Source organism: Borostomias antarcticus, assembly GCF_949987555.1.
Source record: "Borostomias antarcticus genome assembly, chromosome: 1".
Classification (NCBI taxonomy): domain Eukaryota; kingdom Metazoa; phylum Chordata; class Actinopteri; order Stomiiformes; family Stomiidae; genus Borostomias; species Borostomias antarcticus.
In genome coordinates, this window is record NC_140234.1 from 53,641,383 (window position 1) to 53,664,436 (window position 23,054).

Below are 23,054 nucleotides of genomic sequence, written 5' to 3' on the forward strand. Positions count from 1 at the left end.
GCATATCCTACTTCATTGTCTTAACAGGGTTAAAGAACCAAATCAGATAACTTTTTTTATTGTGAGTTATTGGACTGAGTACTGTTGGCCCGATATACATTTACTTAGTGGAGGCAATCAAAGATGACAGCATAATGATCATTGACGATGAATTTAACTAGACAACAGCCGCCTGTACAGGCTTCTGCAGCCCACCTCTTCAAGTTCGCCTGCCTTGATCAGCGGTGGATGTCTGCGCGCTCTTCAGAGACAGCTCTGACTAAGGTAAACGTTTTTTGTCTCTAACATTATCCATGCTACATTGTGAGTAATGTTCATTTTACAGCGTTAATTGCCTACGTGAAGGGAAGTTGAGTGGGATTTACAACAAAAGATGAACAAATTGCAAGAGATGTTGGAAATGAGAAGTGTTTTAACATGCTGGAGCAACGCTTTTGCCCCGAGGCACAGGGAGCTATCCATTTCATTCTTAATAGTGTCTCAAGTGAACTTTTATCTTGGATCTTTGATGTTGACCCTATCCTATTTATTTCTTACTAAATTTAAAGCACTTTGCATTTTACAAAGGGTGCTACTTGGTAGCCTATTACTACATGGGGCTCTCTGTATGTTTATATAGGCTATATAAACACAATGTATAATTCACACTTTTTCTATGATGATGGTTTCACTGTTTCTGAGCAATGAAACAGTTCCCAATACATTTTAAAAGACGTTTGTGTTGACGTGAATGCTTCAGCGATGCTACGAGAGTCTATGCAATGGAATTATCTAATCACACATTGACTTCGTTAAGGCAAAAATAGGGGGGGGGGGGGTAGCTCAAGAGGTAGCGCGGGTTGTCCTATGATCGTAGGGTCAGTGGTTCGAATCCCGGCTCCCGGTTGAAGTGTGCTTGGGCAAGACACTGAACCCCAAATTGCTCCCAATGAGCAGGCTAGCACCTTGCATGGCAGCTGCAGCCATTGGTGTGAGAATAGGTGAATGAGAGGCCTTCATTGTAAAGTGCTTTGGATAAAAGAGCTATATAAGTACAGTCCATTTACCATTCAGGTAATGTTGGATGTAATTTCCTCTGAATTAAGGCATGTTTGCCCCATGATGGTTCTATCTGTTGGGCAGCTGCATCAACTGGTCCTCTTGGTACATTTGCAAAATGTGGCATTTCCACAGTAATGGATGATCAGACAAGTTGTGCAGACTACTGACAGTGCATATTACACTCCTTTTACTAGATTTGAGTCTCAGAATAAGACTTAGATGTTGATTACTGAATGTAGCTCACCAGCATGGTCACTCATCGAGCACAAGTCCTTGTGACCGCAGAGGCAAATCGCATCACCTTACAGTCATTTAGTGTGTTTAATCTAAAGCGATTCACAGAACATGTACAGTGTCCACATATTCTATGTACAGTACAGAGCTTGATAATCACATTAACAATTTGGACTAATTAACTTGCCCTGGGCCTGTGACATACTGTTGTTACATGTTTCACAGAGAATATCTGAACAGTTGTAGTTGGTCGGCACTTGAGCCAATAGGCATTAGACTAAACTATGATGGGTTAATGATGAACAGAGGTAAACATGGCCTCTATAACATCTCACATTTTCATATGTGTTCATTACAGTAAATCCTAGACACCAGCAAGCGGAGCAGTGCCTCTTGGGATGCGAGTGGAAAAGCAGACACTCCAACTCAACACCAAGTGACTGAGTGACTGGCCTTACACTGTCGAATTCCAGAGCGTCTCTGACACTTGTCCCAAGGAGAAGGAGAAGGAAGGAGAGTGAGAGACAGAGAGAGTGAAAGAAAGAGAGAAGGGTAGAAAAATAGAGAGAGGAAAAGAGAGAGAAAGAGAGGGATCATGATAGATCTAAGTCACCTGACAGAGGAGGAGCAGGGGATGATCATGATGGTGCTGAAGAGGGATGAAGAGCTGAAGAAAGCCGAGGAGGACAGAATTAGGTGAGCTCACTGGAAATCTAACTTTTGAAATATCATTCTTAAGCTCACTGAAATCCTAGTCTTGGCTGTCCTAGACTCTCTGTCCAATGATGGGGTAGCCAAGGCTAGAGAAACCCACACTCTGTTCCCTGGAAGACTCGCCCCCATCTGGCTGAAATTATTATATAATCAAACACATGTTCAGTGCACTTAAATAATATCTTATATTGTTGTAAGTGTGCCTTTTCAGTCTCATTCTATCGACAGAGCCCTTTAAGGGAGAGTAAAGAGGTTACTGAAGGTAATGTTTGCCTGGCTGTAATAGAATAACAGCTTGGCTGGATACACACTCAGCCACTGAGAGGCCTCAGTGTGAGATAAGCAATTTGATTACAGCCTCCAATTCAACTGTCCACATGGGAGACAGGCACGCTCGTCTGAAATTCAGGGTTTGAACTCAGAGATAGATACATCTGACTGTGCTCAGCTAAGGAATCCTGTGGACCATTCACCATGCATACAAACCATATCAAGTTAGTGTATATTATTCAGATGCTGCATTACTTGTTATGTCACTGTTGTAGCTTCACATGTACAGTAGCTGCAGTATACAGTACATTCAGTATTTTCTCCTCAAAGTGTTCCAGAGTTGATAACAAAAGTTGAGAAACAATGGCCTATTCACAGTGATTTTGGAATGGAACTGGCCATAACTATTTCCAGCAGTCTGAAGACTGGCTCTGTCTGGTTGACTTGTCTGTGCTTAGATCTAGCCATAGTCACACTAGTCTAAAAGGATTAAAACCAATCGTGCGTTAATGTGCTACCTCCTCTCACATGACCAGCATAGTTTCCCTTCAAAAGTATTGCCATTTCAAAACACTTGTTTTTCATTTCATATATATCCCAAACAATACTTTAGAATTAAAGTATATAGAATATACTAGATAGTATATAGAATTATTTCAACTTGCAAACTTCTCATGCATTTTTTTTTTGTTTTGGACAAACTATAGCCTACTTTCAAAGGCTTGGATTGTTCTTCTGGTTCACATACTGTAAACAGTAAACAAATCCAGTTCTGCAGGAACCAAAGAGGGCTTGATCAATAAACTTTCTTAATCCTTAAAGTGTATTTATATTCAAGGTGGTGTAGTGCTCAAACAGTCCTACTATTGTTTACCCAAGGAATTATGTTTCCCCCCATAAAATAAGTATAGAATTACAGAGATCATGAATGGAAGTGGTGTCACTGTCTTGGTTCAACTCACCTTGAATAAAAGCCATCTGTTTTTGGTGCACATTCTAGCAAAGTTTGATCACAAAGAAAAAGCCCTGTTTGATCATCCCCTGTATATTTAAAGGGAAATCCTTGTTGAGCTTCCTTTAATTTGATACTGATTGAATAATCTTGTTTTCCCTCTGAGGAATGTGAACTATTTGTCTTCAAGCACCTCATTGTGCTCCCATGTCTATTGGATTATTAGATGGAACTCATGCAGTGGCAAATGTACCTTATTCTGCTCACATTTGCCGTGAAAGCACTCTTTGGACCTGTGACCTTTTGTGGCTTTGTCATGTGTTGAATGAAGACACTATAGGACATGCTGTGTGTCTGTCCCACCAGGGCCCTGCAGAAGAAGGTCTCCCCAGCCGAGAACAAGCTTAAGTATCTGACAGGAGAGTGGTTTTATGAGGCCAAGTCTCAAAGACACAGTGACAAAATCCATGGCTCAGAGATCATTCTGGCCTCCATGAAGCAGAGGAGAGCAGGCGCCTTAGGTGGGCTGTTCCGTACCGACACCATCACAAAATAATCTAATACACTATACCATGCAACATGTAACAATAAGTAACTGTATGTGTTGACTAAATCACAACCCATCCCTCCAACAGTGATGTAGAGTTACTATGTGTATGTTCCTGTTGTATTGGGTGGAATTATAAAGTATCTTAGTACTTATTCCATCTCTGTTGTAGATCGGTCTCTGTCTAGAACAGCAAGTGATACAGGCTCCGACATTCCACCCAAACCTCCCAGGTGCCTGGAGACCGCAGAACAGCCCCAGGAAACAAGGTGATCTACCATACCCCTCCCTCCGACACCCTTCTTTTTACCTACCTTAATTCAACCTCAATACTTATCCCTCTAAACATCTTCTCATTCCTCAACCATCCTTCCCCCCTCTCATGTCCACCACTCTACTCTTCCCCATAACCTGGCTTTGGGGTTAAGTCAGAACAGTAGTTACAGTACGCATGATTAGTGATTGCTTGCACCTGACGAGTGCAATACTCAGGTGTTTGAACAGCTTCTGAGTGTGTGTGTGTGTGTGTGTGTGTGTGTGTGTGTGTGTGTGTGTGTGTGTGTGTGTGTGCGTGCGTGCATGCGTGTATGTGTGTGTGTGTGTGTGCGTGCACATTTGGTTATGTGTGTGTGTGTTTGCTTGTGTGTCTTGTTATTCATCTTGAGTCAACATAGGTGGTGCTCACACAGAGTCTGTCTGCTCTGTTAGACTGTACCGGCTCACAGCATTCCAGCATGTGGTCTCACAAGGCTAAGGACTTATTCCATTATGAAAATACAATGACTAAAGATTATTCTAAGAAGTCTGTAATTCAATTTGATAGTTGTCAGTACTTTGTCCTCTCTTTCACTGTGCCTATCACAGGCCTGTTAGGTTTGAGGAGTTTGGCATGCACGGATAATTGGTCTCTAACCTGTATCCAGGCAGGCTTGTTCTGGGAGGCTCTGACTCCCTTTGATATCATAATTAATCTCATGTGAGTGAACCTCAGTCATGCAGAATGCACCTGTTTACAGGGTGCTCATAAATTCCAAGTGGATGTGCAAATACACTGCAACCAGCCCTTAAATGGACTCATGGTAACAAGGGTCAACATTGTCTGTGTACCTTGACGTCTAATACAACTGAACTTTTCAGGATCTCATACTTTAGTTACACTATACTGTTCTTCTAACCAACATTCATTGTAATAGTGATAGATCTGTCTCTTTTGCAGGGAGAGCCCCAGTGTTCCAGATGCAGATAAAGTGAGACTGAATGTAATATTGTGCTCCCCAGCGAGGGTATGGGATTAGACATGATTTGATTTCTAAACAGCAAATACACTCTTTCTTTCATTATATATCACAATCTGACTTTAACAATCTGACTTTTTACAAAACACTGAATCATATAACATTTTCTGTTTCTGTGTCTTTTCTTTCAGCCAAGGCACAACCCTTTTAACCAGGCATCCATTGTTCTTGAAGAGTCTGAGAACACAGAAAAACCTTTTGCCAATGGAAATCAGGACTCTGTAAAATCATCTGAAGCAGGTGTGGGTGGAATTAATTTTACAGAGACAAGCACAAGATATACAGTTAAGAATAAGTCTAGAATATCTTTCAGGATGTGATGAAATAATGTTTTGTGAGAAAAGTGAATGTGTAAGATGATACACATCTGTGATATTTATGTTGGCCTGTACTTATCTGAATGTATCACACCCAGCCTTTCATTTTGCCTGTTGTTCTCTCCTAGAGCCCATATCTCCACTGAGGACTCATACGGCCTGCCCGGCCAGTCCAACCTCTGCAGGCTCTGTCACCTCAGAGGGCTCCTCTGTCGGGTTCAGGCCTGTGCCCAAAAAGAGAACATTTCTCTCCAGGCACCCGAGCACTGTCTCAGACAGTGACGGCTCTCTCTCCGGGCGCGTTCCCCTGGCAGTGTCCATATTTCCTGTCCCTCGGGAAAGGTACCGACATGGCTCAAGTGGTGGCTCGAACCCTTCTAGCCAGGGGGGAAGAACTACATCTTCCATCTCAGAGTCACAAAACAATCCCCCTAGCCAGCCATTGAACACTCCAAACCAGGTCTCCACCAAGCAACTGACAGATGGAGAGGAGAAGCCTTTCACCAGACTGAGCACAGTGGAGGGGTCTCCAGATGACTCATATAAAAGATCCCCAGCGAGGTTCCCATCTCTTCTCACTGAAACCGAAATGGTGCCAGTAGCCCTGAATGACCCAAAAGTCTACACCCCACTGGATCTCAAATCGGCCTCGTTTTCTGACAGTGACAGACACAATGAGAGATTGATCTCAGGTGGTCAGAGGAATGGGAACAGAGATGGCTTCACCCAGAGAGAGTATGATGAAAGCAGTTTTACAAACAGGGAGAGATCTTATGGTCCATTCTCAGAGCCCCTGTCCCCGCTCTTCTCCAAGACCACAACGGCATCAAAGCCCACTGGTCAGCCGTCTGGTCAGCAGCACACAGCCTTTAAACTCACTGACAGTCAGGATGACCAGAAAGAGGTGGAGGAGAAGACGGACACCCGCAATGTGGGAACAGTCATCAGACAGGAGGACCTCAGTAAGTCCAGGGTCTCTTTTTGTGTGCAAATATTGTTAGCTTTAAATGTTGTATTTTAGTGTGGTTTAATATGTATGTATGTGTATCTTTCCTACTTTGTTATGTTAAATAACCTAAATGAACTCTCCTTTTCAGATCAACCAGTGCCCTATGATCTCCGAATATCAGATGATAAACAATCTGATAAACAATCTCCTAAGACATCAGGTTGGAAAACTGCCTCAAAACCATCCCCACGGAATCCCACGCCCACTGGGGAGGATGGCGACGCCATCAACAAGGTCCTGGAGTGGTTCAGCCGCAGCACAGACAGCAGCGACTGGCTGGAGACAGAGAGCTGGCAACAAGGAGAGGCGGTCAGTACTGACCAAGAGGAAGAGATGGCCATGGAAGACATGATAGAACCAATCAGAAGAGATAGAGAGGATGTCTACGAGAACAGATATCAACTGAGAGAGAGGACAGCTCCTTGGGTGAAGAGAGACCATCCACAGGAGGATGGTTTCAGTGATGAACAGGATACCGGTCAAAGATTGTTTTCAAGACCGGCTAAGACGTCAGAAGTTAGACTGATGCATAAATCCCCTGGAGTCCTATTTCCTGTCAACACTGAGCGAACAAGCCAAGTGTCTAAGAAGAGCATGTCTGAGACAGACCCAGCAGGTAGGAAGGAGAGTAGTAAAGTGACAGAGAGGAAAGAGGAAGTGACAATTGTCACTGGAGTACAAGTCAGGCCACAGGAAGCAAAGGCAAGGGAGGAGGACCAAGATGACCAACTGCCCACGATATCCCACCTGAAGTCATTCTGGGAGAGGGGCAACACCGGGCCTAAGATACTCATCAGTAGATCAAACACAGGTATTGAAAACGGGCTGAGACCCATCCACCAGACTATGGAGAAAGAGAAGGAGAGAGCAAGAGAACTGGGGGAGGAGAATCATACGCCTCATACTGTTGACACACACAGCATCGCTGCCCTGGAGAGGGACGAAAGACGCGATGGAAAGTGTGGCCCGAAGCTCAGGGTCAAAGAAAATGATCAGATAAATCTAGATGAGAAACACCAAGCCATCAGTGGAAATGATTCCACACCCACAAGGAGAGGCGTTGGTGTAACTACTACAGGGATACGAACATTACCTGGGCCTCATAGGAGAGAGGACCACAAACATACTGCTGACTATATGAATATGACATTAGCAGCAGATCGTGATCAAGTATTGGACAGAAGAGACAATGATATCCTCTCTCTGACTGGACTCAGCCTTCAGCCTGAGTTAAACCTCCAGTACAGTCTCACCCCTGAGGCTGACAAGCTCTCTCCATCAGGACTCAGCCCCGAACCTGATGCAGTGTTACAGTCCAGAGCCAACCCTCAGCTGGACACACTCATACAGTCCAGAGCCAGCCCTCAGCCTGTGAAATTGTCAACGCGTATAATAACCCCACAGCCTGAGCTGCTGTCCAGATCTTGTCCTCAGCCTGGAATGCTGCACTATGCCAAAGACAGCCCAGAGGGTGATAAACTCGAACAACAGTCCAGAAGTAGTCCACACATGGAGTATCTTGCTGGTGGAATAAACTGGGAAAGCACAAAGAGCAGTACCTGTGGACATTTCAAAGGGAAGGAAGAAGAAAAGAGAAGCGTCCAGTCGAGTGTGCCCCCTAAAAAACAAGATGACCCCAACTTCAAAGACAGAGGTAACAGCCCACACACACTGAAACAGGCCCCCCCTCGTCAGGAGAGCACAGCAGAGATGAAGAGGATAAGACAGCTCAAGTCATTCTGGGAACAGGAAAAGAACAGGCCTGTGTTTTACACTGGTAAATCTAAAGAGCTTGGGGATGACAGGCTGACTCGCGCTCCATCAAAGCTGAATAAAAGATTCACCAAGTCTGAATATGATCTGCGGTCAATTGGAAATGAATCAGACAGTGACGATGATTCCAACCTCTCCTCTGACAGAAATAATTTCACCATTCTCACTATGAATCAGAGACTGTCCCCAAGCCTCGGAAGAAACCGCTCACAGTTTGAGAATCTTCGTGATTTCTGGGGCGAGGCCACCTCAAATCACAAAGGGACAACTTCTTTTGATAACCCCCCCAAAAAACAAAAGAAAGAGACAGTTGATAGTCAGGATTCAAAGTTGGAGCTAAAGCAATGTATTGATCAAGTCAGGGGAAATGAAGAGAGAGAGCATCGGCCTAGGTCACCCAATGACAGACCGATTGGGGTGGGTCCTGTGATTGACAGTAAAGCCAAACTGTTACATCCCATCACAGCCAATTCAGAGCAGCAAAAAGGCCCTCGGCCAGCCCAGTTCAAAAGAGGCTCAGTTCAAAACCCACCTACAGAGGAAAAGCCTCCAAGACCACAGGGCACCATGGGAAAAGACTCTCGTCTTCCCAAGGCACGGAAAGACAGTTTTGGAAACTCAAGTGGACGTGTTAGTGGTATGCGGCAGGCGAGAAGTATGTTTGCACTGAATGTCACTGATGAACAAGAACAAGACAAAGCATCTCCGGGGCAGCATAGAAAGACACGTGAAGTCAGTCCCGTTCAGGGGAAGAAGACAGCGGGGAGACGACAGAGTGCTCACAGGGGGACCAGCCCCAGAAGTTCTTCACGGTCCTCTGAGGAGTCCGAGTCCTTGGCTCCGCGCGCCAGAGCGTTCGTTCCCCGAGACTACCGGCACTACCTGGGCATCACAGAGAAGACCGGCGTACACGCCTCCCTGGCCCCAGCCATGAAGGAGAGGGAAGCCGAGGGCAAGGTTGGGGCTGAGCTGGACTTGAGTGGGCCCGTCCGGACCAGCACCCCTACAGGCTCGGAAGAGCGCTATGGTAGGAGAGGCAGTAAGACTAACTTCGCCAGCGCAGAGACCTGCCAAGAGTTGTCCCTGAGCAGCGCGTCTGATACCAGGTCCAACTCAAGGACTAGTTCTAAGCGTGAGCAACAACAATTCCTCTATGTGTGTTTGTGTCTCCCATAAAGTAGCTGCTATCTTTAATGGCTAGTTGCAGTATCCTGGATTCAGTCTTATCTGTGCTCTGGGTGAGCTGAAGCATGTCTCTGTAAACACTGTGTTCTGGGAGTCAGCTGCCTCTGTTTAAGTTGTGGGTTGGACGGTTTGCCCCTGTGATTCTAATGACATCACATGGTGCTCTGGCTCCAGAACTTCACAGCAAGACCAAAAGTTAAGCAGCCATAACACACCCTAGGCATGCCTTTTCGAGGCGGAACTGCATTATAAACATACTGTATGGGGTACTTTTTGTGTCGTATGCCTAAAGTACTCCATGTCAAAAAATAAACAGTATACGATTCTCAAAGATACTCTATTAAATATTTTTGAGTTGACAGTCCCATTATGAGTATTGCACAATTGCTTTTTGGGGAGTTGTCATAGAGCAACATTTTGTTATGTATAACACTTCAGGTGAGAATGACGAGGACCAGAACCCAGTAAGGAGTGCATTGAGGCGAGCCGAGACACGGCCAAAGAACCTCGCTAAAAGTCTTGAGGATATCACAGCGTTCTTGCCATCACGTGAGTGTGGCCTTGCTTTCTCTCATTAACAACATCTTCCAGTGTTGACAGATCTAGATGTCCTGATCAGCCTGAATGCATTCATTTGGATTTCTAAACATTTGATTTCCTAAAGGTCAAGACAGAAGACAAGACCTGGTTGCTGACCTGAGGCCTGGCAGTGAAGGTTGTCCTTTGTTTTATACTTGTTTCTAAGTATTATTTGTGTGTGCGCAGTCATAATAAATACGTATGTATGTCTTTCCATTCTAACATGACAATGGTTTGTGGATCAGTCTATACTTGTTCCTAAGTAGTATTTCCTTTTGTCCCTCAACAAGGCTGCTGTGCACAGTGATGATAAATATGTATGTCTTTCCATTCTAACATGACAATGTTTTTTGTTTTTTGTTTTTTTAAAACGTTTGGCCATTCCTCAGCTTCTTCTCTGACAGATCCCTCCTCATCCTCCTTCTCTGATCCTGAACATCTGAAGAAATTGAGCAAATCTGTTCCCTCGTTCCTGCAGAAAGAGGTACAGGTAAAGCTCTCTCAAGCTCTCTCCCTTCTGAGCACCCTAGGTCACAGCCTGGTCTGTATCTCTGTGCACTATTGCTGCTGTCTGTTCTAGGGGGATGGGGGAGACACTGGTTCCGCCTCTGAGGATGACAGTTACCATGGAGGCAGGCAGATGATCGATAGATCTATGACTAACCTGAGCACCTCCTCTGACATGGCATCTATGTCCTCCGTATGTTCACACTCAAGGCGTGCACAGCCACTACTACCACCCTGAAACATTACACACACACACTGTAGCACTTTGTAACATTGTAGCATCATTGTAAGTGGCTTCTTATGTCAATCCGAGCTTCACAAGCATTTTCCATGAACAGTCAAATTCCCATCCTGTCAAATTTCTGTGCTTTTAACCACAAAATGTTACAATTCCTTATCTTGTACTGTGTGCTGGTATGTGTGTGTGTGTGTGTGTGTGTGTGTGTGTGTGTGTGTGTTGATGTACTAGCTGAGTGGCAATGCGATGACCATGTACAGTGGGGACCTTGGGAACATTGAGGTCCAAGGGAACATCCAGTTCTCCATTAACTATGTGCAAAAACTCCGAGAGTTCCACATCTTTGTAGTTCAGTGTCGTGACCTGGCTGCTGTTGATCCCAAGAGGGGACGCTCTGACCCGTGAGTACTAAATCAGGCACCTAGAGAACAGATCATGTGTTTTGCAATGGGGAATTCCCTAATGAGTGGACATGCTTGTCTTGTTTCCGTGTGTACTGTTTGTTGAAGGTGTATTTGTAATAAACCCTGGTAAAGTACACAGTTAAAATGAGTATATTTTTGTTTCTTGTGTCTCTTTACAGGTATGTTAAAAGTTACTTGGTGCCTGACAAAGCCAAGTTAGGAAAGAGGAAAACGTCTGTGAAGAAGAAGACACAGAACCCGACTTTCAATGAGATCCTCAGAGTATGACACCTTTACAAATAGCTAAATCAAAGACAGACAGAGATACATTATTTGATACAGATCATATAAGATCAGATTCTCGTTTTTGAGATTGCTCAAACAATACATCTATTCTCTACCCTTCCTCTATCTTCTCATCTTGATCAGTATCGGGTTCGTATGGAGTATCTAAGAACCCAGACCCTCATTCTCTCCGTCTGGCACCATGACACATTTGGCAAAAACTGTTTCCTGGGTGAGGTGGATATGGACCTGTCCAAATGGGACTTTGACCACACCCAAATGAACTACTTATCCCTGAAAGCCAGGGTAAGACAACACACCTGCTTTGTTTGCCTCTGGGCTGGCTAGCTGAATTAGCCTAAGACTGAAATCCACACATGAGCTTACATAGGACATATGTCACAGTTATAGGTGTACTTTGTTTATTGTAGAGATGTAAGCACAGGCTAGTTTGAATGTGTACAGGAGAACGTAAGTGCTGTATATTTGAGGCTGTGACAACTCTATTCTCCAGCCCAGTCTACAGACAACAGATGAGAGAGGAGAGATGAGACTGGCCATACGCTTCCTGCCCCAGATTGCCCACAGTAAGGGCCCACACTGCTCTCACATTCATATCAATGTTAATGGAAAGTTAAATACAGTATTTACAGTATATATTTACACTATGTACACTGTCTACCCCTAGGCCAAGTCAAAGAGGGCCCCAACACAGGAGAAATTCACATTTGGGTAAAAGAATGCAAGAACCTTCCTCTCATCAGAGGGGTCACCATCGACCCCTATGTGAAGTGGTAAGTACTGTATTGCTGCAGACTCCACAAAAATAACAGCATCTGACATGTAGGAATGGCTAGATGAGGTGTGGCCCAGTGCCTTATCCAAGAAGGACAGAGTATAAATAGGTCAACCTCCATAGCTTCGTGCTGCCGGACACGAGCAGGAAGAGTCGTCAGAAGACACGTGTCCTGAGGAGGACCGTGAACCCGACGTTCAACCACACCATGGTGTACGACGGCTTCCAGCAGGAGGACCTGAGGGAGGCCTGCGTGGAGCTGACTGTGTGGGACAGAGACAGGCTGGCCAGCAACCTGCTGGGAGGCCTGAGGCTAGGGCCCGGCACAGGTACTGGGCTGTGGGACAGGTTATGAGTTGTGCCATGGGCTACTTGGCACATGTTCTGTACATTGTTATCTCCATTACTGAAGCTTGGGTATGTCTCCATCTGCAGGAAGAAGTTATGGAGCGATGGTGGATTGGATGGACTCCACTTCTTATGAGGTGGCTCTATGGGAGCGGATGATGGCCTCGCCTGACGAGTGGGTGGAGGATGTGCTACCTCTGAGGATGCTGACCACCGCAAAAACTGCTCTGAAATGAGAGATGATGGATCTAGAGAGCATTACACCTGACATGTTTCAAGAGATAGAGTGTTTAGTGTGATAACGAATATGTAATCCATCATACTGTCATATGCAAACTGAGAAATGAAACATTTGTAAATCTTTATTTACTGGACCGGTTTAAATGGCAACATCTATCTTACTGCATACGTGTTAATCATTTAGTTATTGAATGTCTTGTAATAGAAGTCCAACGGAAATCATAACATTACAACATTATTAGCTATAAAAACAAATGATTTTCTGTGGTTGATACACAACCAACCACTCTATATGGCAGTGGAATAGAATCAATCCATAATTGTCTCTTCACATGACATCAAGCAGCAATGCTTATGTAGCGGCCCCCCACACAGGTCACTGTGTATTTGGTGTGCCAGATGACTATGGGCAGGAAGCATTGCGTGCTTCGGATCACCAGCCCCACCTAGTGGAGAGACACACAAATAGCATGCTCCAGTTTTTTACCTTTTATGGTCAGAGTTGGAGACAGAGTTTGGGAACACATCACTGATTTTGATTCCTGTGAAGGTCCCGAAGACTTCTTCAGATTGTCTCTTTATATCTTTTTAACTCAATATCAGGTAGAGAATGTTATTATTATGTTACATCGTTATTAATCAGTGTATGATGGATGGACACATGATACCATGTGGCAAAAGGATGGCAGGGGTTCCAGCTGGGGGGGTAGAGGTTATCTCCCCCATACACATTTGAGCTTCACAGATGGCAACTGGGGTCCGCCATCCCTTGCCACCCCCTAGAACCGTCAGTGGATACCATAGTGACCATTTATCAAAAAACACAGGATTATCAATCCCCACCGCCAGAGACACAGTGATCTTTCAATATTGCCACCTTCTCTTACATTAGTGGGTTTAATCAGCGTTCCCAGTTGGCTGCAGATGTAGCTGGTGAGGCAGGGTTCGTTGCCCATGTACTCCATGGCGCTGGAGAAGCAGTGGGATGTGCAGAGCTGGAACAGAGAGTTTCCACAGTGCAGCTGGTGCTCTGTCTTCACCGTCTCAAAGGATCTCAACTTGACGTCAGGCTCCCAGGTCTCCTTCAGCGTGAACAGGGAACAGGTGCACCTAGAGCACGGGGAGGACAGGGGAGGCTGGAGGGCAGAAATCCAATACCATGCAAGACTGTGGAGTGGAACAATGCCTCTCTTTTAAGCTATTTTGTGTTATTCTGCATGAAAATAGGATGGTATTTCTCCAAGGAGTCCCCCACTGCTGTACTATTACATACAGTATAATGTTCCAAAACCGTTTACAATTTATATTGTTTCACTTAAGCACAGTAAAAAAAGAGGTATAACATTCTCATGCTCTTGCCTTCTTTTTGTGCCTAAAAAGTCAGCCACCCCCTTCTTTTGTTGCACATGTGTAGAGTCTGTCATGTCTTCATCCTTCATTTCTTCACAGACCACAGAAAGCAGGAGTCCAACTAAGATATACCTTGTTAGTCAAGTAACAGATGGCGCCACACAGAAAATACCTCTGAGCACACAATGCACATACAATGTTATGAAAATGTTCAGTCTCTTTCTATAGTTATGAATTTGACTTATGAATAGTCAAAAGAATTACCAGAATAATGACCAGAGTAGGCTTTGTAAAAGATCTCCATGCTGCTCCCAAAGGAAGAATATTCTCCCAAACAAAGCTGTGTTTGGAGTTTGTATGATCTATCTGCATAGCCAGTCTACTGACACATCCATGGTACAGTACACTCCCAGCTAAGACTTCATGGCTTCCTAACTAGGAACAAAGCACCCCTTGTCATAATCCAAGATATGAAAGTTAAGGTATGAGCTGATAACACCATATGTTAAAAGAGTATCCTTTGTCAAATTGAGCATTTTCACATTGAAATGTTCTCTGTGTCCACCATCCATATTATTGTGCAAACATGAATTGTAAGATTTATGCATGTGCTTCATTTGAGATTTTCAAGGCTCAAAAGTACCTTACCTACATGATGAATAACAAACGATGCACAACCATCTATTTAACAAAATAGGCCTACTTTAATATCAATCTGTAAAGCAAGTGATTAGATACAAAATGAATACTATTATGCAGTTATAATACATAAGATCATACAATATAATCTGTACACCCCATATACATAATGAGCTATACATTTAGGTGTGTAGATAATGATTACCTGCAGGCCTAATCATTGCTGCCACTTTGATGCAATTCTAATATATTATATTGTATGTGTGTGTGTAGTTTAGCTTGAGATTCTCATTTCTATCCATCATTATTGGTGTATTGAGAACTAACTATTTACTCATTATCATTAGTTGTTTTTGCTTCATATCTTCACAACAGATGTCTAAGTGCACTAAATGTTGGTGAGGAGAGGTGACTGGCTCCAGACTTCCTCCATGTCAGATTATGTCATTGGCTCTGGACCACCAATGCAGCACTCAGCTGATGGATATCTTCCTCCGTCTAAAGGCCATGCCAATGAAGACAGCCATGGACAAACAGACCACACACAGCACTGCTGTAGTGACAGCCACGGCCACAAGAGAGCTACTGCTGCCCTCGGACTGGGAGCCAGCAGCTGGATGGGAGGAGAACCAGTTATAAAAAGCACATCTTCACAAACACACACAAGGCAGGTGAATTCTTAACGGTCATGATGCAAACATGATTGTTAGAACTGATAATCAAAGAACATGTTAGAGGACATATTTTATACTGTTTCTTGAGAAGAGTAACAGTTCAAAACGAGTGTTTTTTTCCACCATTATCTAAATTTGAAAACATATCTTGCAGACAAGAGTTAAATTGCTTGATTTTTTTTTTACTTTAAAGGCAAAAGAGTAATTATGCAAACTCCACCAAACACAGTAAATTGGATTTTAATGTTAATGTTTTAAATAATGTTTTAAATGCAAATTTAATTCTGATGTTACTATCAGATTGGCCTATTCCCTTTTGTTCAAGTGCTAATCTTTTTACAATTCCATGTGTTTCCTAGATTTAAAGCCAGTTAAAACTTTCAGAAGCCAAAGGATGAAGCCAGGTTTTACCTCAGCAAGAAAATCAATATTTAATTTCTGCAGTGGAGGGACACACATATCTCGAGAACCCCCCTCCCCCCACACCAAAATAAAAATAAAAAAATGAAAAAAATATTTTAAACATGGCGGCTCAATAAAGCTGTATCTGCTAAAATTGAAAAAATGTTCATCAAACATGATGAACAACTTTGGCCGGGTTTCCCGAACGAGTTAAGAAGCACTTAACTCCAAAGTACTTCTTAACTCCTAACTTTGAGTTAAGTGCTTCTTAATGCGTTCGGGAAACCCTGCCTTTGTCTTTATCTGTCTAATAGAGTTGACCAATATCCCAAAGGAGTTGGCAAATTTCAAGTTTTTATCGGCTTGTCCAGATAATAAACACAGCGCCCACTTACAGTATGTTCATTAAAATGGATGACAGAGTTGACACATTGTGGATGGCAATAGTCATGGTCACATCTGTTCTATTGTTGAAATATTCAAAAAGATGTTGCACTCACAAGATGAGTAGCCTACTGTAATAATGATTTTAAAGGAGTAGTAAAGGGAAAATGCAATGGTTACTTATGATCATATACAATGGTTCAGATCAAAACGTTGACAAAGCTAGAATTTTCGAGAAAGTTCATAATTGCTCTACCACCGTTTTGGTCATACAATGGATGTGGATGGACATCTTGAAAAATAATTCAAAAACATGTTAAACTCTCAATTTCAAAGACAAGAAGCTCACCGAGGGTGTAATTGGTGTCAGTTGGTGTTCTGACATCAAATTCGCCGCAAAGTATGAATCCTGTAGGTTTTTATTGATCATTTTATGAAATCCATTGACTTGTATTGAAGCGACCGTTGTAGATGTGTAGATCAATCCACAGAGGGGATTCAGGAAGTGGAACTACTTACGGTAGCTATTGTTATTGTTTATGTTGCTAGGCTACCTAGTTTGCGGAAGTTTACACACATATGTGCTGCGACTAAATAGTTCTATGCTAAATATTTAAAAAAGCCTTTCCAGATGAACTAGAATCTTACTTTATGGTGAATTATATGTCAGAACGTCAACTAACACCTAGGTGAGTTTCTTGTCTTTGAAATCGAGAGTTTATCATGCTTTTGAATGATTTTTCAAGATGCCCATCCACATCCATTGTATGACCAAAATGGTGGTAGAGCAATTATCAGCTTTCTCGGAAATGCTAGCTTTGTCAACGTTTTGATCTGAACCATTGTATATGATCATAAGTAACCTTAAAACAGGGCTAAACATGCATTTTCCCTTTACTTCTCCTTTAAGTGGTTGAGGGATATTACAATAAACTTCCTAGGCTACTTTATCAAATTATATTTTTATTATAAGTTTAGCATATTTTAAAAGCTATAAACAGCTTTTTTGGCTTTTTGACATTGTGATTGTCTTACCAGGACAAACTCATTTCCTGGCAGACATAGGCCTACATAAAAAATATAGAATTGCAAAAGCAAAATATATTCTGTCATGTAATTCCTCTAAACGTAATTTTTAAAAACAAAAAAATGATGTTAAAATCATATGTAACCAAAACAAGAATGTTAAAGACTAAAACATGATTTGTCCCTTTTCTCAAGAAACAGTAAATGTTTCCAACACAAAGATTGCAAGCTTGTAAATCAGATTTAAAAATGTCTTACAGAAAGGAGACGTTTCTTCTGTAAGACCTGTAAAGAAGGGAAACATCAGAATGAAGCAACATAAATCAATTACAGTGTCTTCATTTACTCCTTTAAGTTATGATGAACGCTCTTATGAATCCCCCCCTCTAATATCTAATGAAAACTTGGTCCAGTGGTACAATATGTCCTACAAAATGACCCCAAGGCCGCTATTGTAAATAAGAATATTCTCAATGGCTTGACTAGTTACAGTAAGCCTGTTAAATAAAATTAAAAATGTCCACACCGTTGGTTAATATGGGGCCGGAAGACACTGTGGCAATGTTTTCATCCTGGGTCGTCTGGGCCTCTCTCCTTCTCCTGGACGAAGAGCCAGAGCAGTTCTGTTTTGTTTTGTCGGTAAGAACACATGTTCAGTTAAATCAGAAAAGGAATTCAAATGTCATATTGTTACTGACATGCGATTTCCCATTTAAGAGATCCCTTTATCCTATAGGTATTTACTTATGGTTAGTTATTTAGTTAAATCCCATGTCCCATCCCATCCCATTAAATGGATCTGGCTTGCTTGAGTGTACAATTGAACAATGTTTGATGAATGTGATGAAAGAACATTTGCCGGGTGATCCTGAAGTGCTGGATAAAGGGAAGCGATTGTACACCGCAGGGCTGAGCTGAGTCGATTATCATTGGTATTGTTACATGAAAGCAAGCCTGCATTGTTCTCTTGATTGTGTGATACCTCTGGAGAGGGAGATAGTATAGAGACCTGATTGCTCCTAGACAAACGAGGCCTACTTGGGATTTGGCTTGGCTTGTTACACTCTCTGCCCCAGGGTATCATATCTCAGGGTATCATAACCATGTGGTGGCCACAGAAATTAGTTGTTCACTGAGTTCACTGAGGTAAAGTTTAGGTTGCTTATGACATTACATACAGTAATATGTACATTATGTACACAATTGAAATAGTTTGGTACTTGGTTAAGAATGTGCTACTCACAGGCAGGAAGGCAGAGCAGCTTGACACCTCACAGAGACGGGTGACACAGTGAAGGTAGAAGGTGGAGACCACTATGTTCTTGTGTTCCACAAAACGGAAGGCCTCAAAGGAAAAGTGAGCCTTCTGAGACACCCCATTCAACACAACCCTCGTCTGTCCGTCACGATTACACCTGCGGTAAGACATGAGTCATGCATGTCATATACAATGAGAAACTGAGAGAGAGTTGACAGCGAGGTTCTCTAGAGTTTCAGTGTTTTTGAATTGAATTTACAGGGTGTTGAATAACCCACCCAACAAAGAGATCATAGTAGGTGCTGTTTGTGGGGAAGGGGTTTGTTGTAGCGTAGCATCGGTCCAGCAGCACATTGAACCTTTAGTAGAACAGGACAGAATGAAACAACAGCATGGCAATTAGGCTATGAACCTCTTTTATAGAATACATTTTTGATTGTTAGAATACAGAGGCCATCATAAGGCTTTCACCTTCAGAGGCAGGGCACTGCCACATACTGTACCTCTCTGTTAGATTTGTGGCTTTAACTCCCACAAAGATCCTAGTCTTCAGATGGATTCCATTCTCAGGGACAACGAGTGTATCGGTGTAGCTAGTGTCCTTTTAAACAGAAATATATATATTTATCTATAGATATAGATCAAAAATAGTATCAATCCAATTATATCATCAAGTCCCTAAATTATATCATCAAATTTTTTGTTTTCTTGGGGTGCACTGTACAGATACAATACATGCATAAAGTGTGACGGCATGGTAGATGGACTGGTAAATGGACTGCACGTATATAGCACTTTTATCCAAAGTGCTTGACAATGAAGGCCTCTCATTCACCCATTCACACACAACCACACACACACACACACACACACACACACCCGGCCTGAATGGTAAATGGACTGTACTTGTATAGCGCTTTTATCCAAAGCACTTTAAAATTAAGGCCTCTCATTCACCCATTCACACACACATTGACACACCAATGGCGGCAGCTGCCATGCAAGGTGCTAACCTGCTCATTGGGAGCAATTTGGGGTTCAGTGTCTTGCCCAAGGACACTTCGACATGTGGACAGGAGGAGCCGGGATACGAACTGCCGACCCTACGATCATTGGACCACCCGCTCTGCCTCCTGAGCCACAGCCGCCCCATACAAATCCAATGAAAGGGCACTTACTCTGTAGAGGTGCATGCTCAGTGTGCTGATGAAGCTGCCATTCTTGTCTCTCACAGCAAGACTCACACCAGACCTGTCATCAGAGGCAGTGAATGTTAGCCTCTGGTTTGTCACTAGTTACTGTGGACTATGTTTTCCTAAAATGAACCTGAAAATTAAGAAAATTAAACATTCCACTTGCATGCTGAGTTTGTACAGTATGATTAGTCTACTCACACGGCCACCTCAGTGTTGTTGACCAGGTACTGAAGAGGGTACCGGCAGGAGAACATGTACATGATCTGCTGACTGTAGGTGATGGTACCCGCACTGGGGTCCAAGGAGTTGATGTTCCCAGAGATGTTGACAAACTGGACTTTTGAGAAGTCAGAGAATATCCCAGTACCAATTTCATTAGTTATCTGTTTCAAGACAAAAATAATAATATTTTAAACAAACTTCTATTTTAATAGGTTCCATCAATCATCTGATAACAGCAGAAATAATTAGTTTCATCTCTGCCAAAGGACCTTAAAGTTGTTCTTGCAAACTTCCGCAGCATTTTTTGTAATTGAGATATTGAATTTCAGGAGTGGAGGGTCAACTGTCCAGTCAGGAACTCCATGGCACTCTGGGAGGTTGAACTGGGCGTTGAGGGCCATCAATGTTGCGTTATATCCACCAAAGTAGACAGGACACAACAGGATACTCATCTGCATGACTTCAGTTCCACAGGTTACCTTAATATCAGAGTTCGCTGTGGATGAGACAAATGAACACTGGACATACAGTACAAACATACTGTACAAAGCAGCGTGCTATTAAAGTAATTGCGTAATAACCAGGTGATTAGACGGGTATTAGAATAGAATTGTGATGCTAGTTCAGATATGATGAAAGTAAAAAGGTTGATCCATCACTAACCTGGTTTCTTGAAAGATGAATGTTTACTGCAAAAAGCCAGGGACTGTGCCTCACATAACAAGATTAGGCCAAGTTGGCACACAATCAAGGGCAGCCACATTGTTCTTAGTCTGCGAGATAAAGACGCAGACAATGAGACCAAAGGCATTCACCAAGTCTTTTATGAGGAAGTCGTCTGAAATAACTTCAAACTTGGACATCACATTTGACTCCATGAAATCTCCACGTCAATTTCCCATATCAGTGGAGTTAAAAGAGCCTGTCAACAAATTTATGAGTGACATAGAACTTGACAGAATGATCTTGACCCCACACAGACTGATGACAGATACTCAGACAGTTCACCCCTCTCTTTACAGTACTTTATATTCTTTTTCAGAGAAAAAAAACACATTAAAAATACAAAAGCATACTTCAAGGCTCTATCATGGTCTTAGTCGCAAGGCTACAGCAATATGAAAGAAAGAGTAAAAGGAGCCTGGGTGAATAGACTCACCTGAACGTCTTCATCTTTCTCTGATGCTGGTTCTGTTCTGGCTCCATATTTATACTGGCCTCACAGGAGTACAGGGGCGTGAGATGGAATACAAAAGAGTAACTTGATCTAGGGATGCTCAAAAAACATGACATTGTGCTGTACGGTATCTTCACCATGGCAACTTGCTTGGATTTCCAATAATCTCTCTCATCATTGAAAGCGATTCCTATCTACACTGGCAGTGCCAACCCTAAAACTCAAAATGACATGCAAAACTCAAAGCTCAATCAACTGACATCTAAAGGATGGACATACCATGCACTGCTCTATTGTTCTGTGAATGGAAAGTTCTAAATTGAAGAGGAACATTATCTGAGAAATATGAATTATACACTTGAAGATATATACTTGGGATGTGATGATCAAAATTAGACTTGAACACAGTGATAGGACACAGAGGCCTGGGGTACTGTGATAAGTCAAACACAAAGCTCTGGGTAGGCAGACTTTATGCTGTAAGCCATTAAAAAATAAGCATGTATTATTTACCAAGCTATTGTGCTCTCCTCTCCTGACTATCTCCTCGTTACTGAACTGATTGATCTCCCTTAGAATGATGACCTCCCTTAGCTCCCTTAGACGAAGGGGAGGAGGAATGTGAGTTGAGTTACAAGGTGAAGATGCCACTTGGGTGTCCTGAGTCAGGGAGAGGGTCTGCCATTCCACAAGTCATAAACCAGACAATTTGCTGGTCTGTGCATATCCTGAATGTCATGGTAAGCCTGATGAGTCATGAACAGAGAATGACTGGTGTAGGCTACCGAACAGTACCTGTATATGGTGTATAGATGATTGTGTGTGAGTGTGTGTGTGTGTGTGTGTGTGTGTGTGTGTGTGTGTGTGTGAGAGAGAGAGAGAGAGAGAGAGAGAGAGAGAGAGAGAGAGCGATAGAAATAAATAAAGTGTGTTTCTGTGTGTGTGTGTGTGTGTGTGTGTGTGTGTGTGTGTGTGTGTGTGTGTGTGTGTGTGTGTGTGTGTGTGTGTCTGTGTGCACACGCGTGGGGAGGGCTGTTGTGTCTTGGACCAGGGCTGAGTAGGGCTGAGTAGGAGTGGTGTAGTCTATCTTAGAATCCAGGGCAAGGTATCAGATGATTCAGGGCACGCTGGGATAAAGAGGCTGAGCCGTGCCTACTTCACAAGTCTACAGATGGTTGAAGACATTTACCCTTATTGTTGTCTTTTCCACAAGTTACAAAGGGGCTGTTTTTAGTGCTGCAATCACAATTCCCAAATGGACCTTTCCTTTCATTTCCACATCAGACCTGTCCACATTAAGAACATGGAGTACAGGTTGATGTATCATGGCCATGGTCATGTGATGTTACGCAATGGCCATTGGAGATTGTCTGACATACATTCTAATCCCACAGCCTTCACTGATTATTGATTGTGGTCATTATCCCCAGTCTTGTTAGGAAAAAATGCAAAGTGACTGGGGATGTATAAATATTACATATTGTGTCGCAGTTTCATCACAAAGAGAAGCATCCTCTTGTGAGATGTCTTCTCTTGTGAGATAATGTTATTGTTGTTCTATACAGTTCCTGTAATGGAGCAGCTTTTGTTGTGGCCTCAGGCTATAAGTTGTGTGTAGAAAACCTCCCCTCAGTTCTTTCAGTCTATGAATAAAAGACACACCTTTTTGCATGAAACCCCAGCTTTTGTGACTTTTTGAGAGCCCCTAGACGCTGGACAACAATACTTGGTGTGGATACTGACTTTTTGAGAGCCCCTAGACGCTGGACAACAATACTTGGTGTGGATACAAGCTAATAAAGAAGCATGCTAGATTACTGGTGAGGTATCATATGACAAATGCCAGTCTTGGTCTGGTCTTTGTTGTCTAAACATCTATTTATCTCCAAGGGCACAGCATTTGGGTTAACTATGGAACGAAGCTTATTCAGGCAGGAAATTCAAGGCAGCGTGCATGTCATTGGCTATACACAGCTGACTTGCACAATTAAT

The 23,054-nt window shown here is 42.9% G+C and overlaps 2 protein-coding genes across 7 annotated transcripts; one reads left to right on the plus strand and one right to left on the minus strand.

Moving 5' to 3' along the window:
• The first annotated feature begins 146 nt into the window (after positions 1–146).
• sytl2b (synaptotagmin-like 2b) lies at positions 147–12,892 on the plus strand. Of its 6 annotated transcripts, none has more exons than XM_084448028.1 (19): positions 147–264; positions 1,634–1,971; positions 3,578–3,732; positions 3,931–4,027; positions 4,975–5,041; positions 5,185–5,293; positions 5,499–6,332; positions 6,468–9,284; positions 9,776–9,886; positions 10,002–10,052; positions 10,306–10,406; positions 10,497–10,616; positions 10,893–11,062; positions 11,245–11,347; positions 11,495–11,656; positions 11,865–11,937; positions 12,039–12,144; positions 12,270–12,475; positions 12,582–12,892. In XM_084448028.1, the coding sequence occupies exons 2-19, from the start codon at positions 1,871–1,873 to the stop codon at positions 12,728–12,730; spliced, it is 5,532 nt and encodes a 1,843-aa protein (XP_084304154.1). In that variant the 5' UTR covers positions 147–264; positions 1,634–1,870; the 3' UTR covers positions 12,731–12,892. The 6 variants fall into 6 exon arrangements, with proteins under 6 accessions (XP_084304154.1, XP_084304155.1, XP_084304156.1 ...); XM_084448029.1 differs by having other exon boundaries at positions 10,306–10,400; XM_084448030.1 differs by having other exon boundaries at positions 4,975–5,017.
• A 180-nt stretch (positions 12,893–13,072) lies between these two features.
• On the minus strand, positions 13,073–20,367 carry LOC311307765 (zona pellucida-like domain-containing protein 1; the record flags this gene model as incomplete). The annotated part of the gene is made up of 8 exons (XM_084436631.1): positions 20,155–20,367; positions 19,862–20,046; positions 19,646–19,718; positions 18,971–19,068; positions 18,746–18,826; positions 18,453–18,624; positions 13,622–13,816; positions 13,073–13,180 (listed from the first exon to the last, which is right to left on the minus strand). Exons 1-8 carry the CDS (start codon positions 20,341–20,343, stop codon positions 13,073–13,075), a joined length of 1,101 nt encoding a protein of 366 aa, XP_084292757.1. The 5' UTR covers positions 20,344–20,367.
• Between the last annotated feature and the right edge of the window lie 2,687 nt (positions 20,368–23,054).